This window comes from Sylvia atricapilla, chromosome 2 (assembly GCF_009819655.1).
Source record: "Sylvia atricapilla isolate bSylAtr1 chromosome 2, bSylAtr1.pri, whole genome shotgun sequence".
NCBI classification, from domain to species: Eukaryota; Metazoa; Chordata; class Aves; order Passeriformes; family Sylviidae; genus Sylvia; species Sylvia atricapilla.
In genome coordinates, this window is record NC_089141.1 from 65557679 (window position 1) to 65576975 (window position 19297).

Sequence of the window (19297 nt, forward strand, 5' to 3'; positions counted from 1 at the left end):
TGGATTGAGTTCTACAAACTCAATGAGCAAACAGATCCCTATTTCTAGAACATGACAGGTTTGGGTGTGAACCAACCCATGAGCTCCTTGGCACTATCAAACTTAGGCACTTTTAGGTATGTGCAGAAGCACAGTTCTTGGTGCTTGACAAACTTTGTATGTGATTCCTTTTAGATCTTAGATTTTAGTAACAGCTATATATAGGAGTGAGTTTTGGGTTGGGGCAGATGGTAATTGCCTGAATATTTTCTGGACCTACTCAATGAAGCTTTTAACTTCTTTGTAATGTATTTTTTTGCATTTCAGACAATTAACTTGATGTGCTTACTGGTTCATATGACAATAACATTCAATTCTATTTCAGGGCTTCTGTTTTACCACTTCAGATATTTGACCTGGTATAATTTTCACCACAGGAATATGCTCCTGTGATCTTTTCTTCTTGTGAAGTTAGACTAATTCTTTTCTGCAGTTTCTAGATGTTAATAAATGTTGTTTGACTAGAGTGTCTCAAGTTAGGATTTATCTTACATATTTTAAATTAAATGTGAAATGTATGACTGTATTCTTTATTTGGTGGAGTGTATTTAACATTCATTTTATAGTAATATCAACATGTAATTCCAATTTAATATTTTTTTAACATTCATTTGAAAACAACTTCTGTTCACATAGCTAATTTGTGCTTATTATTAGAACAATGCATAGAATTTTCTGGTTATTACAGCCTTGTTGATTAGCCACAATCCAGTATTAAGTTTGCTTTTCCAGAATTCCTATATACTGTGCTGAAATTTCACTGTTACAGATGCAAAAGTATATTTTCAATGCAGAAGAAGTTTCTTGTTCTCTTAGGGGAGAAATTTCTCATTCTCTTAGTTCTCAGTGGGGGATCCAATGGTACAGGAGATAAAGGATAAAAAGATTCAATGAATGAAAGTAAAAATCAGGATAAATACTAACCAGAAATACTAAAATATTAGTTGCCTTAAATGGCATTCTGTGGTATAATTTCAGTTTTGAAAAGCTAAAGTATTTCTTGGTCTTGTTACTTTCAGGCAAGGAGTATTTTTTTATATTTTCTCATTATTTTAGTGATATTGGCCAGGAGACAAATCTGTGCAATAAAGAAGAATGGTATAAGTATAGACTTGTGGTAAAAATGGTAACAAAACTAAAAAAAGCTCTCAAAAAAAAAATCTTTCAATATTGTGGTCATCCTTGTACTGTTAAACAATTCTTAAATTTGGTACTGTTCAAAGTCTTATAAATGGTTTCACAGTAATTACAGAGAAGTCCTAAAAAAATAGGATTTTTTTCAGAGCAAAAGTATGCAGTTTAACAGCTTCCAGTCAATGGAATGCATCAGAGTATTGTACTTTCAACAAGGTTTTTGGTTTGATTTTTTAACTGTTTCTCACTAAAAGGATACTCTAATTCTGATTCTTGGAAGACTTATCAATCCTGTCTGTTATGATGGCAGCAGCTTACAAAATTGTGAAACATACAAGTGTCTCTTGCCTTTTATCATGTGCCATCTTGTCAGCAAAGCTCTTAAATTTCTGCCTGACAGCAGGTTATAATCTTACAGGTTCCTCCCTCCATTGGGAGGTCTGTGGACTATGAGGAATTCTAGAAGCAATCTTTTATCAGTCATCTTTTGAAATTTTCTTACTCAAGCTAAGAACAAATCGTTTCTAAGGCCATCTGATACGTTATCTAAATGTAAAACATCTCATTTTAGTTCAGTTTTTCAAGTGAAGAATATGAAAAAACTCCAGTCAGTAGTGAAGATAGACTGTAATAGCCATTAGGCTCTTGTAAGTCTTTCTGTCTTCTTGAAGTATTGTCATTGCTTAATTCATTTTTATTTATGTAGTTCTGTTTTTGGATTGGAGTTTTTCTAGTTTTGTCCTCTTTTATGAGGAGCTGCTGAGATGTAGGGGGTAAATCAGAATGCTTGAAATTAAAGGAAAAAAACTTAACTGTGACAAACCTGTAGAGAACGGCATTCTCTGGACATGTATGTCCGGAGAATTATGAGAGTTGGTAAAATTCCATGATTGTCTTTCAGCTCTACAGTTTCTACTGTGTTTGATGCTTGCACTTCATGAAGAATTCCTAACCCTATTCTCCTTCTTTAAGGTCAACAATATGGGAGCAGAAAGAACCAATTCATTGTCCCACTCCTGATAGAAAAAAGAACAAAGAGAACTAAGATCAGTTGCTTCAAAAATAATAAATAATACAAAGAAAGTAAATAGTTTTGACTGGCACTACAGTGAGTTATTTTGACTAATAAGGGTTAAAATATTTTTTTTCAGAGAAGCTATCTAATGCTTGGTTTTCACAGCCCCTACTGGAGTCATTCCACTGAATGTGTAATTTGGTACATACCTTGAACTGCAGATTCTGTTCTGCCTACCCTAACCTGGCAGGTCTCAGGGTAGATAAGTGGGATGTCAGTGATGAGTTACTGTGTTAACTTGTGTGTCTCTGCAGGGATTGGTTCTAAGACCTGTGCTATTAAACAGTCTGTCAGTGATATGGAAGACAATAGCAGGGCGATGGGATTGCAGCCTTCCAGGTACCTGAAGGGAGCCTGCAAGAGAGCTGGAGAGAGACTATGCAAGGGCATGTAGTGACTGGACAAAGGGGAATGGCTTCAAACTGAAAGTCAATGGGCTTAGACATTAGGAAGAAATTCCTTACTGTGAGGGTGGTGAGGCAATGGAAAAGGTTGCCCAGAGAAGTTGTGGATGCTTGGAAGTGTCCAAGGCCAAATTCAGTGAGCAACCTGGTGTAATGGAAGGTGTCCCTTCCCATGGTTGGAATTGTAACTAGATGATCTTTAAGGTGGGCCCTTCCAATCCAAACCATTCCATGATTCTGTGATTAAAATACATCCCAAAACCTACAGGTGGTGGAAAAAGATCAAGAGATACTAAAGCACAAGACATCAACACAGGACAATCTGGATCGCCCTTTAGATTAGCTTCAAACAAGGAGTGTTTTTCTGAGGCTAAATAAAACTGTGTAATTAGCACAAAAGATGAACTTCATGTCTTGACAGAAGGAGAGGGGTTCTCTGAAAGGCTCTAGATAACACTGGGATTTTTTATATATTCCAAGATAATAGTGCATTAAATGCTGAAGATGAGCTCCTGGCTTGGCATTGAGGCCAGATGAATGATGTAATAGATTTGTATCATGTTATATCATCATTGAACAGGCCTAAAAAGGTTGCATTTTCATTTATTATGAATTTTAGTAAGCTGTATGAATATGCTATTTATTGTCTCTGTAGCTATAGACAGGTCTGATTGAATTTTTTATTTGTTCTGATTTTTTTCAGTAGTAAAAAAATTGTTAAGCTTGAATGTTTGGTTTTGTTTTATGAGTGTGCTCTGATCCTAGCAAAACTTGAACTTGTTTGGTCCTGTGGCCTGTGTGGGACAGAAGATCAAAACTAAATCATCACAATGGTCCTTTCTGGTCTTAATATATTTACTATGACTTTGTCAATTGGAGCTGAGAGTCATTTTTAATACTTCTATGGTCTTTCTTCTAATAGTAACAATTTGAATGGTTTAACATAGTCCTACTGCTTCCACGGATACTAAAGGGATCCTGAGTGTTAATGGCAGTACTGCCACTGGCCTGCTAATTTAGAAGAATAGGTGAAAAACTTAGGAAGTTGCATACCTCACCACGGTAAGCTTCCCTTTTCCTTTGCTTTCCTTTTATGTTAGACATGGAACAGTAGAGAAACTCTGGTTTCTGTTACCATAGTTACTTGTTTCATCTTAAATCTCAGAGTAGCACAATCTAGCTTTCCCGAATTGCCAAAGAACTATTGCTCACAGCTTTTGTAGCTGTAGACAAAACTGATTCTTTCTCTGTTCTTAACTATTTCTTCCATAAAATGATGCTTAAATCCCCTCCCTCCTCAATTTCGAACATTCTGTCTCTTGAATGAGTCAGTTAATTTGTGTTCATATTGTGAAGTTCCCTGGGTGTGAATAACCTCTAGCTTATCTGACTATAAACTTCAGATTTGAACAATGTCTCTGCAGTGTTCTTTTGTCTTCTCATACGAATTCAACACATTCTTGATTATTATCTGTGTGATTTGAGCAGTTAAAGGACAGTATACTCAACAGTGGACACTTTTGCAGTTGCTATTTGCTGCAGTTGCAGGGATGCTATTTCCAGTTTAAGTGGGCTAAGTATGTTCTTTTTTAATGTTTATGTAGTCGTCATCGTCCTCGCTGTCTTCACCACCATGCTCATCGCAGCCTCAGGTTAGCCACAGCAGAACGAAGGCCTCACCATTGTGTCCCTCTGCATCCCTCTCCTGGGCCAAACGTAATCATGTAGGTCCTGCAAAGGCTCCCAGTCCGTCAATCCGTCTGCGCCGGTGGCGGCCCTTGATACGCCTTCCATCTGTCGGGCTTCATTCTGTTGTAAGTGTAGTCCATCTTCAGTCTTTTCTTACTCTGACACCACTGGCCTTCTGCCATGTAGCTTCAGTCTTCAAAACATTATGTTTTGCTGGGGTCTTTTCTCAACCATTCTTAGGATTTCTTTCTTCCTGGTTTATTTTTTCCCTTTCCACCATGTCAGACAGCAAAAGTATGTCATCCCATGCTTTGCTGTCCAGGTCTTTTTGATTCCATACATATGCCAAATCATTTTCAAAGCATAGAAGTTTGCCTTTCATGAAGTGGCGATTTTTTTTTGCCATAGGCTCTACATCCAGCCTCTTCTTTCACCTCATCTTCATGATCTTTCATTTGGATCTGCTAAACCAAGGGGCTTGTAAATTTTTGCCACATGGTATTATTTCTTCTGTGTTTGAAACGTGGTTTTAAGTTCTCATATCCTAAACCTAGTCTCCTTTTCTTTCATTAACTCTTGGTTGATGATCCCTGGGTATGTCAGTAATGATAAAATGTTTCCTTTAATCCCAAGAGTCTGGTTACTTTCACACTTGACATCTTGTTTCTTCATCTAGTTTATAGGCAAACATTGTAGTTGAAAGGGAAGATCTTCCTATAAGGAAAGCTTGTCATCAAATACTTTTTTTCTTCTTCACTCACAGATCACAAAGGTATCTTAAAAATCTGGAAAAAAATTTATATGTACAGAGTAGCCAATGTTTCTAAAAGGCCTGATGGCCACAAGTAGAAACACTGAACTGAAAGTCTTTCAGTGCTCTTTCATCCTGCTTTTAAGGAGTGATCACACTTCTAGTGCATACATGAATAGAAAAAGAAATCTTTGTATGTAGAAGTTAATGGTCTTAAATGCAAAACTGGGACAGTGATTTTGTTTTTTGTCATTTTTTGATACTGATCACATTTCACCTGTGTTCCTGGAAATTCTTCTTTGAGATATGTGGATTTTTTACAGAGGTGAAATAACTACTCTGAATGTGGTCCAAATAATTTTCTTTTTTATTCAGATGTCTTTGCACATGTGGAAATCCTTAACATTTTACTGCTATTAAAAATTAGTGTCAAATGGTTCCACTTCTTTATAGATTTTGTATTTTTAGCCAGATAAATACCAAGATGAGGCCTTTTCCCAGACTCTTTTCTCTTCATGTGAATAGTAATTCCTTTTATTAAGTATCTAGCTCTCATGTAATATTCAGAACTATGCAACATTCTTGATGTTATCATTTGGAGCTAGTTAAATGTTTTGGGATCTGAGAAGGCGTGAAGTTAGGCACTACTTCAATTCTTCCCAATTCATGCTTCTTCCCCCTCATTTGTTTCACTGACATTGACAAACATTTGACATTTTACCTGGGGATTTTATTTTTTAGCAGACCTTGGAAAATTCTGTGTCATATTTCTGTAATTTGAAATTGGGATCTTGTTTGAATTTGACTTATCTGTGCTTGTTGTTAGGAAAAGACTTACTGAAGGAGACTTGAGCTTGAGTGTGCCTGCCTAGAACAAAAGCATTAACTGAGCATGAGTTTACTTCAGCAGTAAATAAACAATGACTTATCTAAAGATGGACATTGAAGCATAACCTGTTGTTATTATAGCAGAAAACCAAGCTGAGAATTTTATTAACTTCAGAACATATCTAAAAACAAGTCCTCATCCACTAGCAGTGAGCAGTTGCTTTAAAAATATTCAGAAAATTAGTTTAGCTTTCAATGCAGCTCTATTTGGCAAAACAGAAGCTTGCTGCTAAAAGATTTTAAAATATTATACCTTAATTCCCCTAATGTCTTGTCGTCATCCAACAGATTAAAATTGCAAGGCCTATACACAAAGATTTATCAGTCAATACTTTATAGTCTGATGTGTATTGGTAACTAAATTTTGTTTTCATCTTTATGCTTCTGTATAGCATGTCTTACAAGAAATATAAGAACACAGCCTATTTTTACTTTAGTTTAATATATATATGCAACAAATCAGTTTTGACATTTTATTTTTGGCATTAAAGCTGTCTCAGTTGGCTTGGTAAAATTTTAGTGACAAGATAGTATTTAATGTCCTGTCAACAAGTAGTATTAGTACATCTCTGATATTCTGCTAGGTGTACAAAGAGGCTGAACTGCTCAGCGTTGCATGAGGCCAGTGTATGAGAAATGTATGAGCATTTTAGTACTGCTTTCATTAAGAAATCTATGCTCTTGAATTTAAGGAAGGGAAATCCTGTATATTGTGTTTAAAATAGAGTTGAACTTTCTTGTAGTTCTGAGCGTATTTCTACTACTAAAACATTGACAGACAGAAAAAAGATTGTTTCAAAATTTAGAGCAAAAGTTTTGATGGTGGGAGACTTTTTCTAGGCTCTTTGAATAAAAGTATTTTCCTAGTTGAAAACTCTCCTCAACTTCAATGATGGTTGACCTTGGCTGGACACCAAATGCCCACCAGGCTGCTCTGTCACTCCCTTCCTTTGCAGGCCAGAGTGGAGAGAAAATAAGAGGAAAAAAATTCATATGTCAAGATAAAGGCAGTTCAATAAAGCAATAGCTTCACATGAAAGCAGGGGAAAACAAAGATTTATTGTGTACTTCCCATCAGCAGGCGATGTCCAGACACTTCTTGGGAAGCCAGTCTTCAGTATGTGTAGTGGTTGGCCAGGAAGACAAATGTCACAATAACTAATGCCTGCCCCCTTTTCCTCCTCCTTTCTCTTAGCTTTTATTGCTGAGCAGACTTCATATGATACAGAATATCCCTTTGGCCAATTTGAGTTGGCTGTCCTGTCTGTGTCCCCTCTCAGGACCTTGTCCACCTCCATCCTACTGCTGGAGGGGATGGAAAGAGTGTACCAATGCAGTGCCAATGCACTGGGGTGTTATCAACACCTTTCCAGCTACCAATGCAAAACTCAGCACTGTGAGGTCTGCTCTGGGGAAACGAGCTCCATCTCAGCCAGATCCAATACGTCTTTGTAGAGTAGGTCTCCAGATGAGTTAAGAATATATAATAAGAGGGAGGAAAAAATTGAAAATACTGTCCTGAAACATTCTCTGCAAACCTGATAAATTGCAGTAGATGTGGCCAATTTTTAAGATAAGCTAACAGCATGCTTGTTGAGTAATGCTGTCTTTCCCTCTGTCCTTGTCATTTTCTCTTCTAGCTCATCTATTCTTTTAGTGTCTCTGCTTGCCTTAGGTTTTGCTGCCTTTTATATGTCAAACTCACTGCAGTATATTGGATATGCATAGAGATGTCACTGTTTTGTGAGAAAAAGCCAGAAACAGTCTTGCTAAAAACTTGTGACCGTCATTCCAATGGTCTTTGTTTTAGTTGCAGTTCTTTAACTGAGACCCAAATGCCTTTCACCGTCCTACACAGTATATTTGCCCAAACAGATCCCATGCTGCAAAGTTACAGATGTCTGATCTACTCAACAGCAACTGCATCACTTTTTCCCTTTTACTTCAGAATTCACTGAATCTAAACTATACCTAGTATTCTTTTCTGGATATTTTTTTCTTTGGCTTCTTGTAATTCCTTGTGAGTGAATTTGTATAGATAAACCTCTTAAGGTTTTTTCTTCTCTTTAAATTGTAGCTGCTTTTTTCATGATCTTTCAACCAGATGTGTCTGAATTTTTTTATTCCTGCAGATTCTTCCCTATCAATCTTCAGTACTCTTCCATAACTCGACAAACTCTTGATGCCAGTTTCTTGACTTAACATCAAGTGGTGGGTTTTTTTTCCTTTCCCAGTCACTACCTGTATTGTAAAGCATTCTACTAAACTGGTTTGTGAGGCTTCTTGCTTTGCTTCTTTTCAACCTTTCAAAAGCAAGTGTAATGGAATAATAAAAATACAATATATAGTTGGAAGAAATTGCCTGAAAACTGTAACATAAAACCAAATCTGCTTTTATAATGTGGTCTTTCATAAATAAATTTTAAGCAGGGTGTGGTGAGGCATGTTCAGTGGATCCATGAGAGCGAGACCATTTTTTTTCCCCAGTTGTAAGTTTGTCCCAGAAATGAAGCTTTTGGGAGAAGAAGCCAGTTGCACATAAATTTGACAAACAGTTTTGTCTTGACTTAGCGACATTTGAAGATCAAAGGATTTCAAATACATGAAAATCAAATACCAGCTTTTAGATTTGGATAATGGTCTAAGTGCAAACTTAACTGTGCAGATGATGCAATATACTTCATTAGACAGGCTAATATGATGGGGCAAAGAGTGATATGGGGTGTACCACTGAGTTTCGAAGGTTAGTGCCACAATTGGTTTACTTCATGAGGAGAGGGCAGCATGAAGTGGTGAAAGGTAAAACTAGAGGAATTGCTTAGTACAAGAAGGCATAGGAAGGGTTATCATTTGTATTGTAAAGCTTTGGGAAGTGCCATTTTAATTACAGATTTGAAATCTGCTAGTTGAGACAGGAAGAAATGTAGAGGTTCTGTTTCAATAGCATGAACTAATTGGTATTGACCTGAGACAAGTCAATTCAAATTCATTTCTCACAAAGATCAGGTCTTGTTTATTAGTCAATTTCAATGTCCAGGTTAGCAGAGAAAACAGTCAAATTCTCTGAAAAACTAGGACTTTAATATTTAAGTGTTTTCAATGTGGTATCCAAGATTAGAGGAAAGACAACCTTGGCTGTCTCCTTTGTGTGTGTGACTGAGTATTCATGAAAATATTCTGTTTTATTATCATTGAATGTTACTTTAGTTCCTTGGGAAAAAGTTACATTTGAGATTATGTTCTCAGAACCATCACTTTGAGCCCTGAACTTCTTGTATTTTTCTTCTTTAAATCAGTTTTGAGTGTTCTGGATTTTATTTTTTAGCATGTTTTTAGTTTGGAGAAATAAATTGGAAAAATTATGTCTGCTCACCCAAATTACCAAACCTTACTTCCGTTACTATGATTGCAGCCAAAACATAAGCTTTGTCATGTAAACATGACAGCTCTTCAGAAAACTTGAAAAATGAGTCTTGAATCCCATAGGTTAGTTCCAAATCCTGATTAGACAATCACATTATTTAGACTCCTTTGTCTTTCTCCTTGTGGTTCATACATACATGTGGTCCGTCAAATGTGCTTTTTCCTTTTGCACACTGACTGGGCTTTTAAGTGAGAAAGTCTAGAGGAACAGATCATCTCAACACTTGATTGATGTCTCTGTTACTGTGGTCTTTGACAAGAAGAGTAATCAAGAGAAAATTCTCTGTAACCCTTCTAAGCAATACTACCTCGTGATGCACATGCAGGCAGACTTCTGAAAGTTATGCTCCTTGTTCTTTTAAGCATTGACATAGACACTTCATTAGGAACTTGAAAACTTGGCCAAAGGTGTAGCTTTTCGAGGAGGCCACAAAAGACATCATCCTGGAGCTAACATTCCCTCTTTTTTCCATTCCTTTGAAATCTAAAATCTTCTAGGTCAAGAGCTAGAATTTCTAGGGCTTCTCAGTGAAGGGGAAATTGGCCTGACTAGGCTTTTCAAGTGGTGTCTCTGTGTGTGTGTGAGTGTGCTTGCACACATATGGATGTGTTAGGGTTTTTTTTCCCTAAGGAGGGGAGGAGTGGAGGGAGTTTGAATCAGATTCATCACATTGGGAAAGATTAATCCAGTTACTTGTTTGCTTAAGTTATAAGCAACAGATTTTTATAATCCAGCGTTTTAGGTCATTGTGTCCCTATTGTTTCTCTGTGCTTATGATTATGCAAATATTTTTCTGTCAAAAATTATTGAAATCCTAATTCTTCAGGAAATGTAGCAGATAAACTTTAGTGTTATCTAGATTAGATGAAAAGAAATCTCAATGGAAGGAGACTGCCTGCATTAGAACATATGGTAGAAAACTTAATGGCATGGCACTTTCATTCTCTCTGAGGCTGGGGAATTAAAAATGTAAAAACACAACATTTCTCACGGTTTATGGCAATAGCACAATGAAAGCATGTTATTTAGATTAGTCATGTACAAAAACACAGCAGGATTCTATAGGAGTCTGTCTCTAAGTAAACTTTATGAAAAGTCAATCATGCTTTTTTGATGGCTTCCTTATTCATCTTCTTTCTATATATAGACTCAGCATTCCAAGCATGCCAATGGTGTCTCTTTAGAGAAAGAGTGTTTATTAGAGTTTGACAAAGAACATAACACCCAAAATGGTCAAAAGGGCAACTATTTCTTGTTTCTAAATGTGGTCAACAAGAAAGTCCTCTGAAATAGTGATGTACTCTCCTACTTCATGTCACCTTGAGCCCATGTAGAGTATGTTCTGATGTAGGCTTTAAATTGTTAAACCACTTCCTTCCTAAAGTGACACTAACTGGCAGTGGTCTTTCCCCTGAAATTTCTTAAACCCAGATTTCTTAGTTGATATGTTTAATTGATAAGTGAACAGCTATGAAATGATATGTCTATGAAGGGAATTAGGTGACAGTTTGACAAGCATGCTCAGCCTTGCCTGCCTGCACACTTTTGCAGCACTGCAGTTTAGATGTCTGGAACAAGTTGAGTGATCAATATAGCAATAACAACAAGGTGCCATTGGATGTTACCTACTGTCTTGTGTGGTTTTATGGAAATCCATGGTCCTTTGAAGTTGGCAACTGGGGTAGTCAAGTTCTTGGGGCTGTTTGGTTTTGCTAAGTCCTGGCTCTGTTTGACCTTTTATGAAACAAAATTATCCAAGGTTATTTCACGTAGACTGCTTGAATTTCTGGTGGAAAGGTCCTCCTGCCTCTTTGATAGATGCCTCATCTTCAGTGGCCACAATGCCTTTTCTCCATTCCAGGCTCTCTGAAACAGTGATGAAACAGGGTATTTGTGCCTTTCACACTTTCAACTGGTCATGGAGATAAATCTTAAATGATAGTGAGAGGAAGTTGTGTGGGTTTTTTGATTTATTTTTCTTTTTTTTTTTCCCTGATTTTTGAGTTTGCTACACAGAATTTCTGTAAGCTGTTGGCAGTTCCTCCACAGTGCTATGTTCTTTGGCCTTGATGTATCTTAAGGACTTGCGGTGACTTCTCCTCCCTCACTCTGTTCTGGTTGTTTGCCACATTTCTTCAACTTATATCATCTTTTGAAGTCTTTTTTCATGGTCATCATCAAAAAGGAAATGTTGAACCCAGTCTTTAAAAGATGACATGACTTTGAGGTTCTACAACTTATTTTACACTCTAATTCCTTTCTGGCAAGATTTTATATTTTTGGAAGCTTCTAGCAAATTCATGTAAGCCTAGCAGTAATTAAAAGATGAAAGAAAATTACATTAAATACATTGTCACACAAGTCAGATTCTTGATAGAAAAAACCCTGAATTCCTTTTTCTTATTTGCTCAAAACAGTATGCTCTTAAATTGTGGCTCAAAGTTCAGGTGCAGACTGGACAGACTGATGTGGAATTAATGCCATCAACTGCTATTGAACACAACAGTGGTGATAGAGCTTTTGGCTCAGAAGTGGTGATGGATCTTCTGGCTCACAGGTTCAAACACCCCTGCTCAGCAGGTGCTGGAAACATGTGTTGGTGGATGGAGCGCCGTGCTGTGCATGCCCATAAACTTCTGCAAAAGCTTTTCCTGCTTGCTGAAGTCGCCAGCACAGTACTGGGCTAGGTAGATTTTTACTAACTGATATTTTTTATGTCATGTCACTTGGTGCTGTCACTGTACTTCAGTCCTTACTGGGTATGATGCCACTTTGAAAATTCAGTCTGGGCACCTCTGGTTATTATCTTTCCTGCCCACCTAAGATGTGTTTGTTTTGACTGCCTGCGAAGAGGAAACTGGTTAACTGGGGTTGGCTTATGAGGAAAAAATGATTGTGACCAAGTGAAGATTTTCAGTTGTAAAATATTACAGGTTCAGAGTTGAGTCCTGCATTACTTTGTAAAGGGAGATAGGTTAGTGAATAGTTAGTGATCGATCTGTTATTTATATGAAACTCTATTTTTATAATGGTTATTTGAGCTGATTTTACTCTTAATTCAGCAATGAAAAGTAGAGCTTTTATGCAGAGCTACAATCTGAAATACTTCCAGATACTTTTCTGCATGGACTCTTACTGATACACGCATTGCAGACAGTTTCTTTGTATTGCAATATGATGCAGACAGTTTCTTTGCACTTGACTTCTGCCAGTCTGTATAGATCCAGAATGTGCTCCCCAATTGTGATTTCTTTTGTCCAGGTGTTTTGCATATTATGATGATACATGCTCATTAATCATGTAACGATAAGTTTTAGTAAACACAAATTTTTTTGTCTTGTTTTGTCTTGCAGGCACCAAGTATAGATGAGAAAGTAGATCTTCACTTTATTGCATTAGTTAATGTAGGTGGTCATCTCTATGAATTGGGTAAGAACACCTTTTATCCATTCTCTCCATTTGCTAGAAACAAATGTGAGTAGTGATGCTGTTAACTGTCAAAGTTTCAGAGAGATTTCTTGATGTTATGTAGGGCTTAGGTTCTTTCCAGCTGCAATTAGGGATCTGGGGATTTCTTTCAAACAACTGCAGCCTTCTTCCCACTGGTGTTTTGGGTTTTGTGTTTGTTTGGGGTTTTGTTGGAGTTTTTAATTTATTTTGGTTTGGTTTGGTTTGGTTTGGTTTTGGTTCCTCGTCCCTCAAATCCATCCTATTAAGATAAAATGGTACAGAATACTAGACTGCCTTGAAACTTCTATGGGCATTTATAAGGACAGGAAGCAAGAAAAATGAATAAAGAATCAAAATTTCACAGGACATTTGTTATATTTATGTTCCTGAACTGCTTGTGGAGGTATGAAATTAACTGTGTGCCATTTCAGAAATGTTAGCTATATTATTAAGTAGCGTGATACTGCTTAAACTCAAAGTACGTAGCCAGGATACTAAGAGATATTAATATTCTGAAACATGTTTGTAATAGTCTGGTCATTTTTTCCTCTTTTTGTGGTCAATAGACAGTTAACTGTGCAACAGTAGTCCTTATTTTTTGAAAAACAGCTATTTTTTTCCTTCTTTGGGTAGCACTTAGTTTTGCTCAGATATTCTCTAATGACTCCAGTCTTAAATATGTTGCTGGGCAACTGGGTTTTCCAGCAGGCTCTTCAGAAATCCAGGAGGCAGATCAGGATTTAAAACCTGCATGTCACTAATCCCTCCTAAAATAATTTTTGCAGTATTTTATGGTGGTAAGATTTTCATATTTTGAAAATCGACATGTAATTAAGCAATGCCCTTAACAGGTGATAAGTAATCACAACATGAGGCATAAGCAATATATAAGAAGTGTTTATGTTAATATTAAGTTGATCTAAGGGATATTACCAGAGATAAGTAATAACCAATAGACACACATATTTTATGATGCTGTGTATCTGTCAGCAGACTAGATCAAAAAGGTAAGTTCTGTAGAATGCAATAAATATTTTATGGCTCTAAATTTCAAGGCATAAGGGATGAGTTGCACTTATTTTGGTTGTGTGCTGCCATTTCCATGATACATTTTCATTGTCCAATTAATTAATGCTGCTTAAAAAGCAGACTACATGCTATGATGAACATGTTTACCTATTTTCTCTTGGTATGATGCAAGAGAAACCCCATTTGAATTTTTCCTTAAAATAAAAAATTAGAAGGAGAAGAGGCATCTAGGTCTGCTGTACAGTGGAATGTCAATAGCATTTCTTTTGTTCTCAAAATAACTTCTCTCTGTACCAGTGGAAGGAAGCAAAAAAAACCCCAACTTAGAAGTAGGAAAATGGAAGGTTTTTCAACTCATTAGAAGAAGGTTATTCGATTGATGCACTGGCTTCAGATGGTGTGGGCAGCATGTAGGCTTTGGCATGCTGAAAATGCTAAGGAAGCACATGGATATTAAATACATATGATGTTTTTGTCATAGAAAACACATTGTTTATAGGCACATGAAATTAAAATGTTGTTCTGCCAATATGGACATAAAAAAGCCCCCAAATTAAGGTACACTTAGATTGCCAAAGTGCAGGGCATCCAGTTCTGTTTCCCTGGCATTTTCTGAGGATTTTAACTTGTATCTTCAGTCATGGTAGTTGCAATAATGAAACACATCTTGTTCATATAAATCCAAAAGTTTTCTAACATCAAATCTATTTTTAGTTATGGAAAATGTAGTTTGGAAGTGTTGTCAACTTTGGTGGCATCTTTGGGGTGGGAAAAGCCTTTTACAGGGAAGACAGAGCCAAAAGTGATTTTGGTTTAGCAAATACTTGGAATACACTGACCTAAGTTTTCATACTGTTAACTCTTTGCAAGTAACCTGTAGCATATTTATATGAATGAAAGTATTTTTAAATGCTGAGAGTAACAAGCATTATTCTATTGGAAATGCAAAAAAAAAAAGAAAAGAAAAAAACCCTATAAAACTAATTATAGCAATCCTATTTAAATGCTGTGAAAGTACTTAATACTTAGAGCTGTTGGCTTTGTTTGCTAATTTATTTTAAGTAACAGAAACATTTTCAGTGAAGCCAGAGTCTTCAGAATGGTGGGTTTGCTACTCCGGTCTGTTGTGGAGTCTCTGATCACAGCTGTCAAACACCACAGACATACAGCTGCCTGTCTGCATAAATCCATCAAGCCTAGCTGAAATTTTTCTACTCTACTTGAAAAACTGAAGTACTATACTAGCACTAAAAGTACAACAACTTACAGCTTGGAAGTTTTCAAATTAAATATTGAAAAATATTTCATTGTTTTGACTGGATTATTTTTTAAAAGCAACACTGTATATAATGTCACTGGTAGAAGCAGTCAGCAGTGAAGAGACCAGGGAACAGCTAGGTGCATGTGTGAACTTTATGAAAAATTAGATACCATTTTTGAAAGTGAAGTACAAAAAATGTGTTTAAATAGTTTTAACTAGAAATAAAAGGCTTTTATAATTTTGTGAATGTATTATTCAATCCCACTTTGTCTTTCAACAGATGGACGCAAGCCATTTCCAATAAACCATGGTGAAACCAGCGATGATTCCTTTTTAGAGGTAGGGATAGAGAACCTTCTTAAATGGTGTTATACAAAATTCTTGCTGTATTTCCACAAAATTTATAAAATAGATAAATGAAAATACCTATAAAAGTCTAGCTGTATTTATAGTTGGATGAGGAATAGAGTGAGTGAGATGGTGAGGCAAAATTAGGTTTGAAAAGAGATACTTTGGGACACTTATGTTGTGGCTCTGGATGACAGAGCATCGTAACATAAATGTCAGAAGGGTTAACTATAACACAAGTTCAGACTGACTTAGCTTCTGTGCTTACATTTTCATATACTCCTGCTCCTTTCAATTTGTACCTCTAACAAGAAGTATGCAGATTGACAAGTTATAATTTTTCATTCTCTTTCCTTTGGTTTATGGTTTGATAAGTAGCACACTAGACAGAAGTTGATCTCCTTTCTGACCCTTGCTAATAATCATTCTCCACTTTCACAGCTTCTTTTGAGTGCTTCTTTGTGTCATGAGCTGAGAAACAAATTGGAAAGGGATACATTGAGTTGGGAGGATAAACTGTCATCTCCGCAGAACGATGTGATGTTGAAGTTGAGAGAAGACAATGCATAGATCTATGATTTCCAGACTGGATTAGCATTACAAAAGCAAGAAACCAGAGAAACAAAGACAAACAAAATCCAAAATAAATTTATAGTTTAGAAGCATAGACTAATGTCTGTAAAGTTTGCAAACAATTGGTGCTTGCTTGGACAGGGAAGAAATTGGATAAAGCTTTCCTTATTCCGTATGTGGCTTTTTCCTGGTTTTGCTGATAACATGTGTTCTCCAGATTGCTAGATGAAGGAGTTACTTAAAATTTTTCAATTACCCCACCCAGCTTAGATTCATCTTGAAACAAAGGAGAAATTTCTGAAGGCAGCAGTACTAGTTAAGGCAAACTTCAGAGATGCATTTAGAAAGTCAGACAAGCAACACATCTGCTGCACAAAGTAATATTCAGTCACAAAAATCATCATTGCTAAGGTCCTTCATAAAACTTTTACTCTTTTAGGCTGCCCATATGAGCAGTTTAAGTAATCTTGAGGAGTGGTAACTCACATCAGAAATACAGTTCATGTAGGTTTGTCACACTATTTAGTAAACCCTTATGGAAAAATCCATTTTGAGCATAGTTTGGATAAAGCATATCTTCGTATTTCAGTTAAGCTTTGTTTGGGTTTTTGTAACAAATCTGATTTGTACCGTTTTTCATTTGGGATTTCTTTGTACTTTTTTTCCTCTAGGATGCAATAGAAGTTTGCAAGAAATTCATGGAACGTGACCCAGAAGAATTAAGATTTAATGCCATTGCACTGTCTGCAGCTTAAAAGCCTTTTCCAGTGAGGCAACTCTATTGCAATGTATTGTAAGAATAAAACTGTTGCCATATGTTAATAGTACAAATTTTGATACTTCCCTAACATCTTGACTAATTGTAGCATACGTGGAATAAACTTTGCATTTGTCCTTGCTATACTTTGCTGCTTGTTCCTACAGCAACTTCGGGTATTTCTATACAGGCATGCATTTTGTGCAAGATTTCTATGTGGTGGGTTTTTTCCCTTCCATCCCCTTAAAAGTTTTAGGAATTACTGTGTGTGATATTTCGTCATAATAATGATGTGCTACTTCAGAGCACAATTACCATTTGTATCAGGCACAGGTGACATTCTGAGTGGAGTATGTGGTATGGTAATGGCTGAAAACTTGGAGTATGAGGTTATCTCCATCTTTTATTTATAATGGTGCAAGAATATTAAAAGAACTTCAGGTGACTCAAGTGACAAAGACATTTTTTTTTCAGTCCATTATTTATAAATAAATATATGGCAGAAAATAGGCAGAAAAAGGACTATTCTTACTGTTGGTGAGCACTAACATTTTAAAATTCTTAATGTTTACATTTTGTATAAAAGTTCACTTTGTTTCTCAAGTCTAATAATGTTAATAAATTGTCGAAGAAACTTGAGTTAAACCAGTGTTTGCTATTTGTATATGTGGAAAAATGACATGGATTTTTTTCAACCAAAAAGGCATATTAAGTAATTCAAATGGTAGGACTGTGGAGAGCACACACAGGTGAATACAACGTGAAGTACCTCACCTAACTGAAATAAATGATAGAAAGGTGGTGATTGCTGTAGTGAAGTTTTGTTTAGCAACAACAGAAACAGACTGGAGATTTTAAGGCAGCCATGAAAGTCATATACTTTTCTCCCCTGTAGGAATATCTTTTCTAAGTTTGTTAGGTGGCATTACTGAATGCTATGTGATAGCCTTCCTCTGTGCCATGCCTCCCACTTCACCCACTGATCTTAAGGTACTGTTGACCAATTTCTATACCTGAATTAGTAACATTGTGGTTGTTTTGAGTTTGATTTTCTTGTTTGGTTTTGGGTTTGGGTCTGGTTTTTTAGCTAAGCAATCTTAACACTTTAGGATTCTTGTGAAGATTGGTTTGGGTTATTGTGCATGTTTTTGACATTCTGGAAAATTATTCCTTATTCACTCCTTTGAAGTGGAATAATTTAGGTTACCTTCCAATCAAACCTGCTGCCCAAGGAAACTGAACCCTCCATGTCCCGGAGAGTGCTTTCATTCTCTATCAATTGTCATTGCAGGAAAAATGAATGGGGTTATGCCAGAAGCACTCTGGCAGAGTTTTCCTTCTTTATAGAAAAGAAAGAGGCCTGGGAGTCTGTTTTATCACTTAAGAGCATCACTTGCACTCTAAAGAAAAAGTTGGGGTGTCTGTCTAAAACATATCACCTGGAGAGTCCAGTAACAACAACAGTCTGTTTTCTATAAGGGAGCTGCTTGGTAAAGCAAAGGAGAAGAATGACACTAATGAGCTTCTATTTTTGAAGCTTTTGCTTTTTCACCCCAATAAAATGCAGTATCATTAAGACTTGCTTTATGTTGCCATGCTCATTAGTAAAGCCCTGAAACTTGCTTTTAAATAAAAATCAGAGGCTTTAGTAACCAAACCAGCTGTGTTGTCTTCTTGCTAATATCAGCAAAATCAAATAAAGGTTGTCAGCACTGAATTGGGATACTGCATACTTTAAGCTAATGGTGACTTGGAGGATTGCCTTTCAAGTAAGCCATAGTTAATATAGATAAGGCCCTTTTAGGATAGTGAGGAAAGAAAGGAAGTACAGTTCAAAGCTGTTAAACAAGCTACATCAATTGTCTGCTCTAGGGAAATGGTCTCATCATATATGATTTTCAGTGTTCAGAAGATTATTGCAAAATCCCTTCAGAAGTGGAGCTCCTTGTTGGGTACAAGGACTGATTAGCCAAATTTGGGGCAAAGGATAATAAGGTTGGAATAGAAAATGTGACATGGGATTTTCTGTGGTTACGCTGGGATTTTCAGGTGGTTACATGAAAAATACATGTTGAATCTTAAGTGAAAACTTAGAAATAAGAATTCTTAATATTTGGGCAATATTGTAGTTTTGCTTAGCATCTACATAGTCTTCAAATCAGTAGTTCTGCAGGGTAAAGTTTCCCTCTTTTACTTTCAGTGTTAATTTCTGGTTTATCAGTATGTAAGATGGTGCATTTTAATGAACATTGCTTTGAGATGCCAAAGGAAGAGCAGCAATGCACTAGATTTTATGATGAGCTGTACCTGCTCACTGCGTGGTCCCTTGGTAGAAACTGTGAAAGACTGCCCTGCATCTCACCTGACATACAGTGTAACAGCCTTCCAGAGCTTGTGAGACCATCCTTTGGCACGGGCTTTGGCACTGTCTCGAGGAGCACAGGAATAAAGGGATCTACAAGCTGCTGCAACATC

The 19297-nt window shown here is 36.5% G+C and overlaps 1 protein-coding gene across 1 annotated transcript in view; it reads left to right on the forward strand.

Annotated features, from left to right (window-relative positions):
- Positions 1-16964, forward strand: part of UCHL3 (ubiquitin C-terminal hydrolase L3) — a 42160-nt gene extending 25196 nt beyond the window's left edge. Inside the window, exons 7-9 of the mRNA XM_066313393.1 lie at positions 12758-12833; positions 15425-15483; positions 16737-16964. Of these exons, the coding sequence (XP_066169490.1) occupies positions 12758-12833; positions 15425-15483; positions 16737-16820 (219 nt within the window). The 3' untranslated portion in view covers positions 16821-16964. The remainder of the gene's footprint in view (positions 1-12757; positions 12834-15424; positions 15484-16736) is intronic.
- Positions 16965-19297: the final 2333 nt, after the last annotated feature.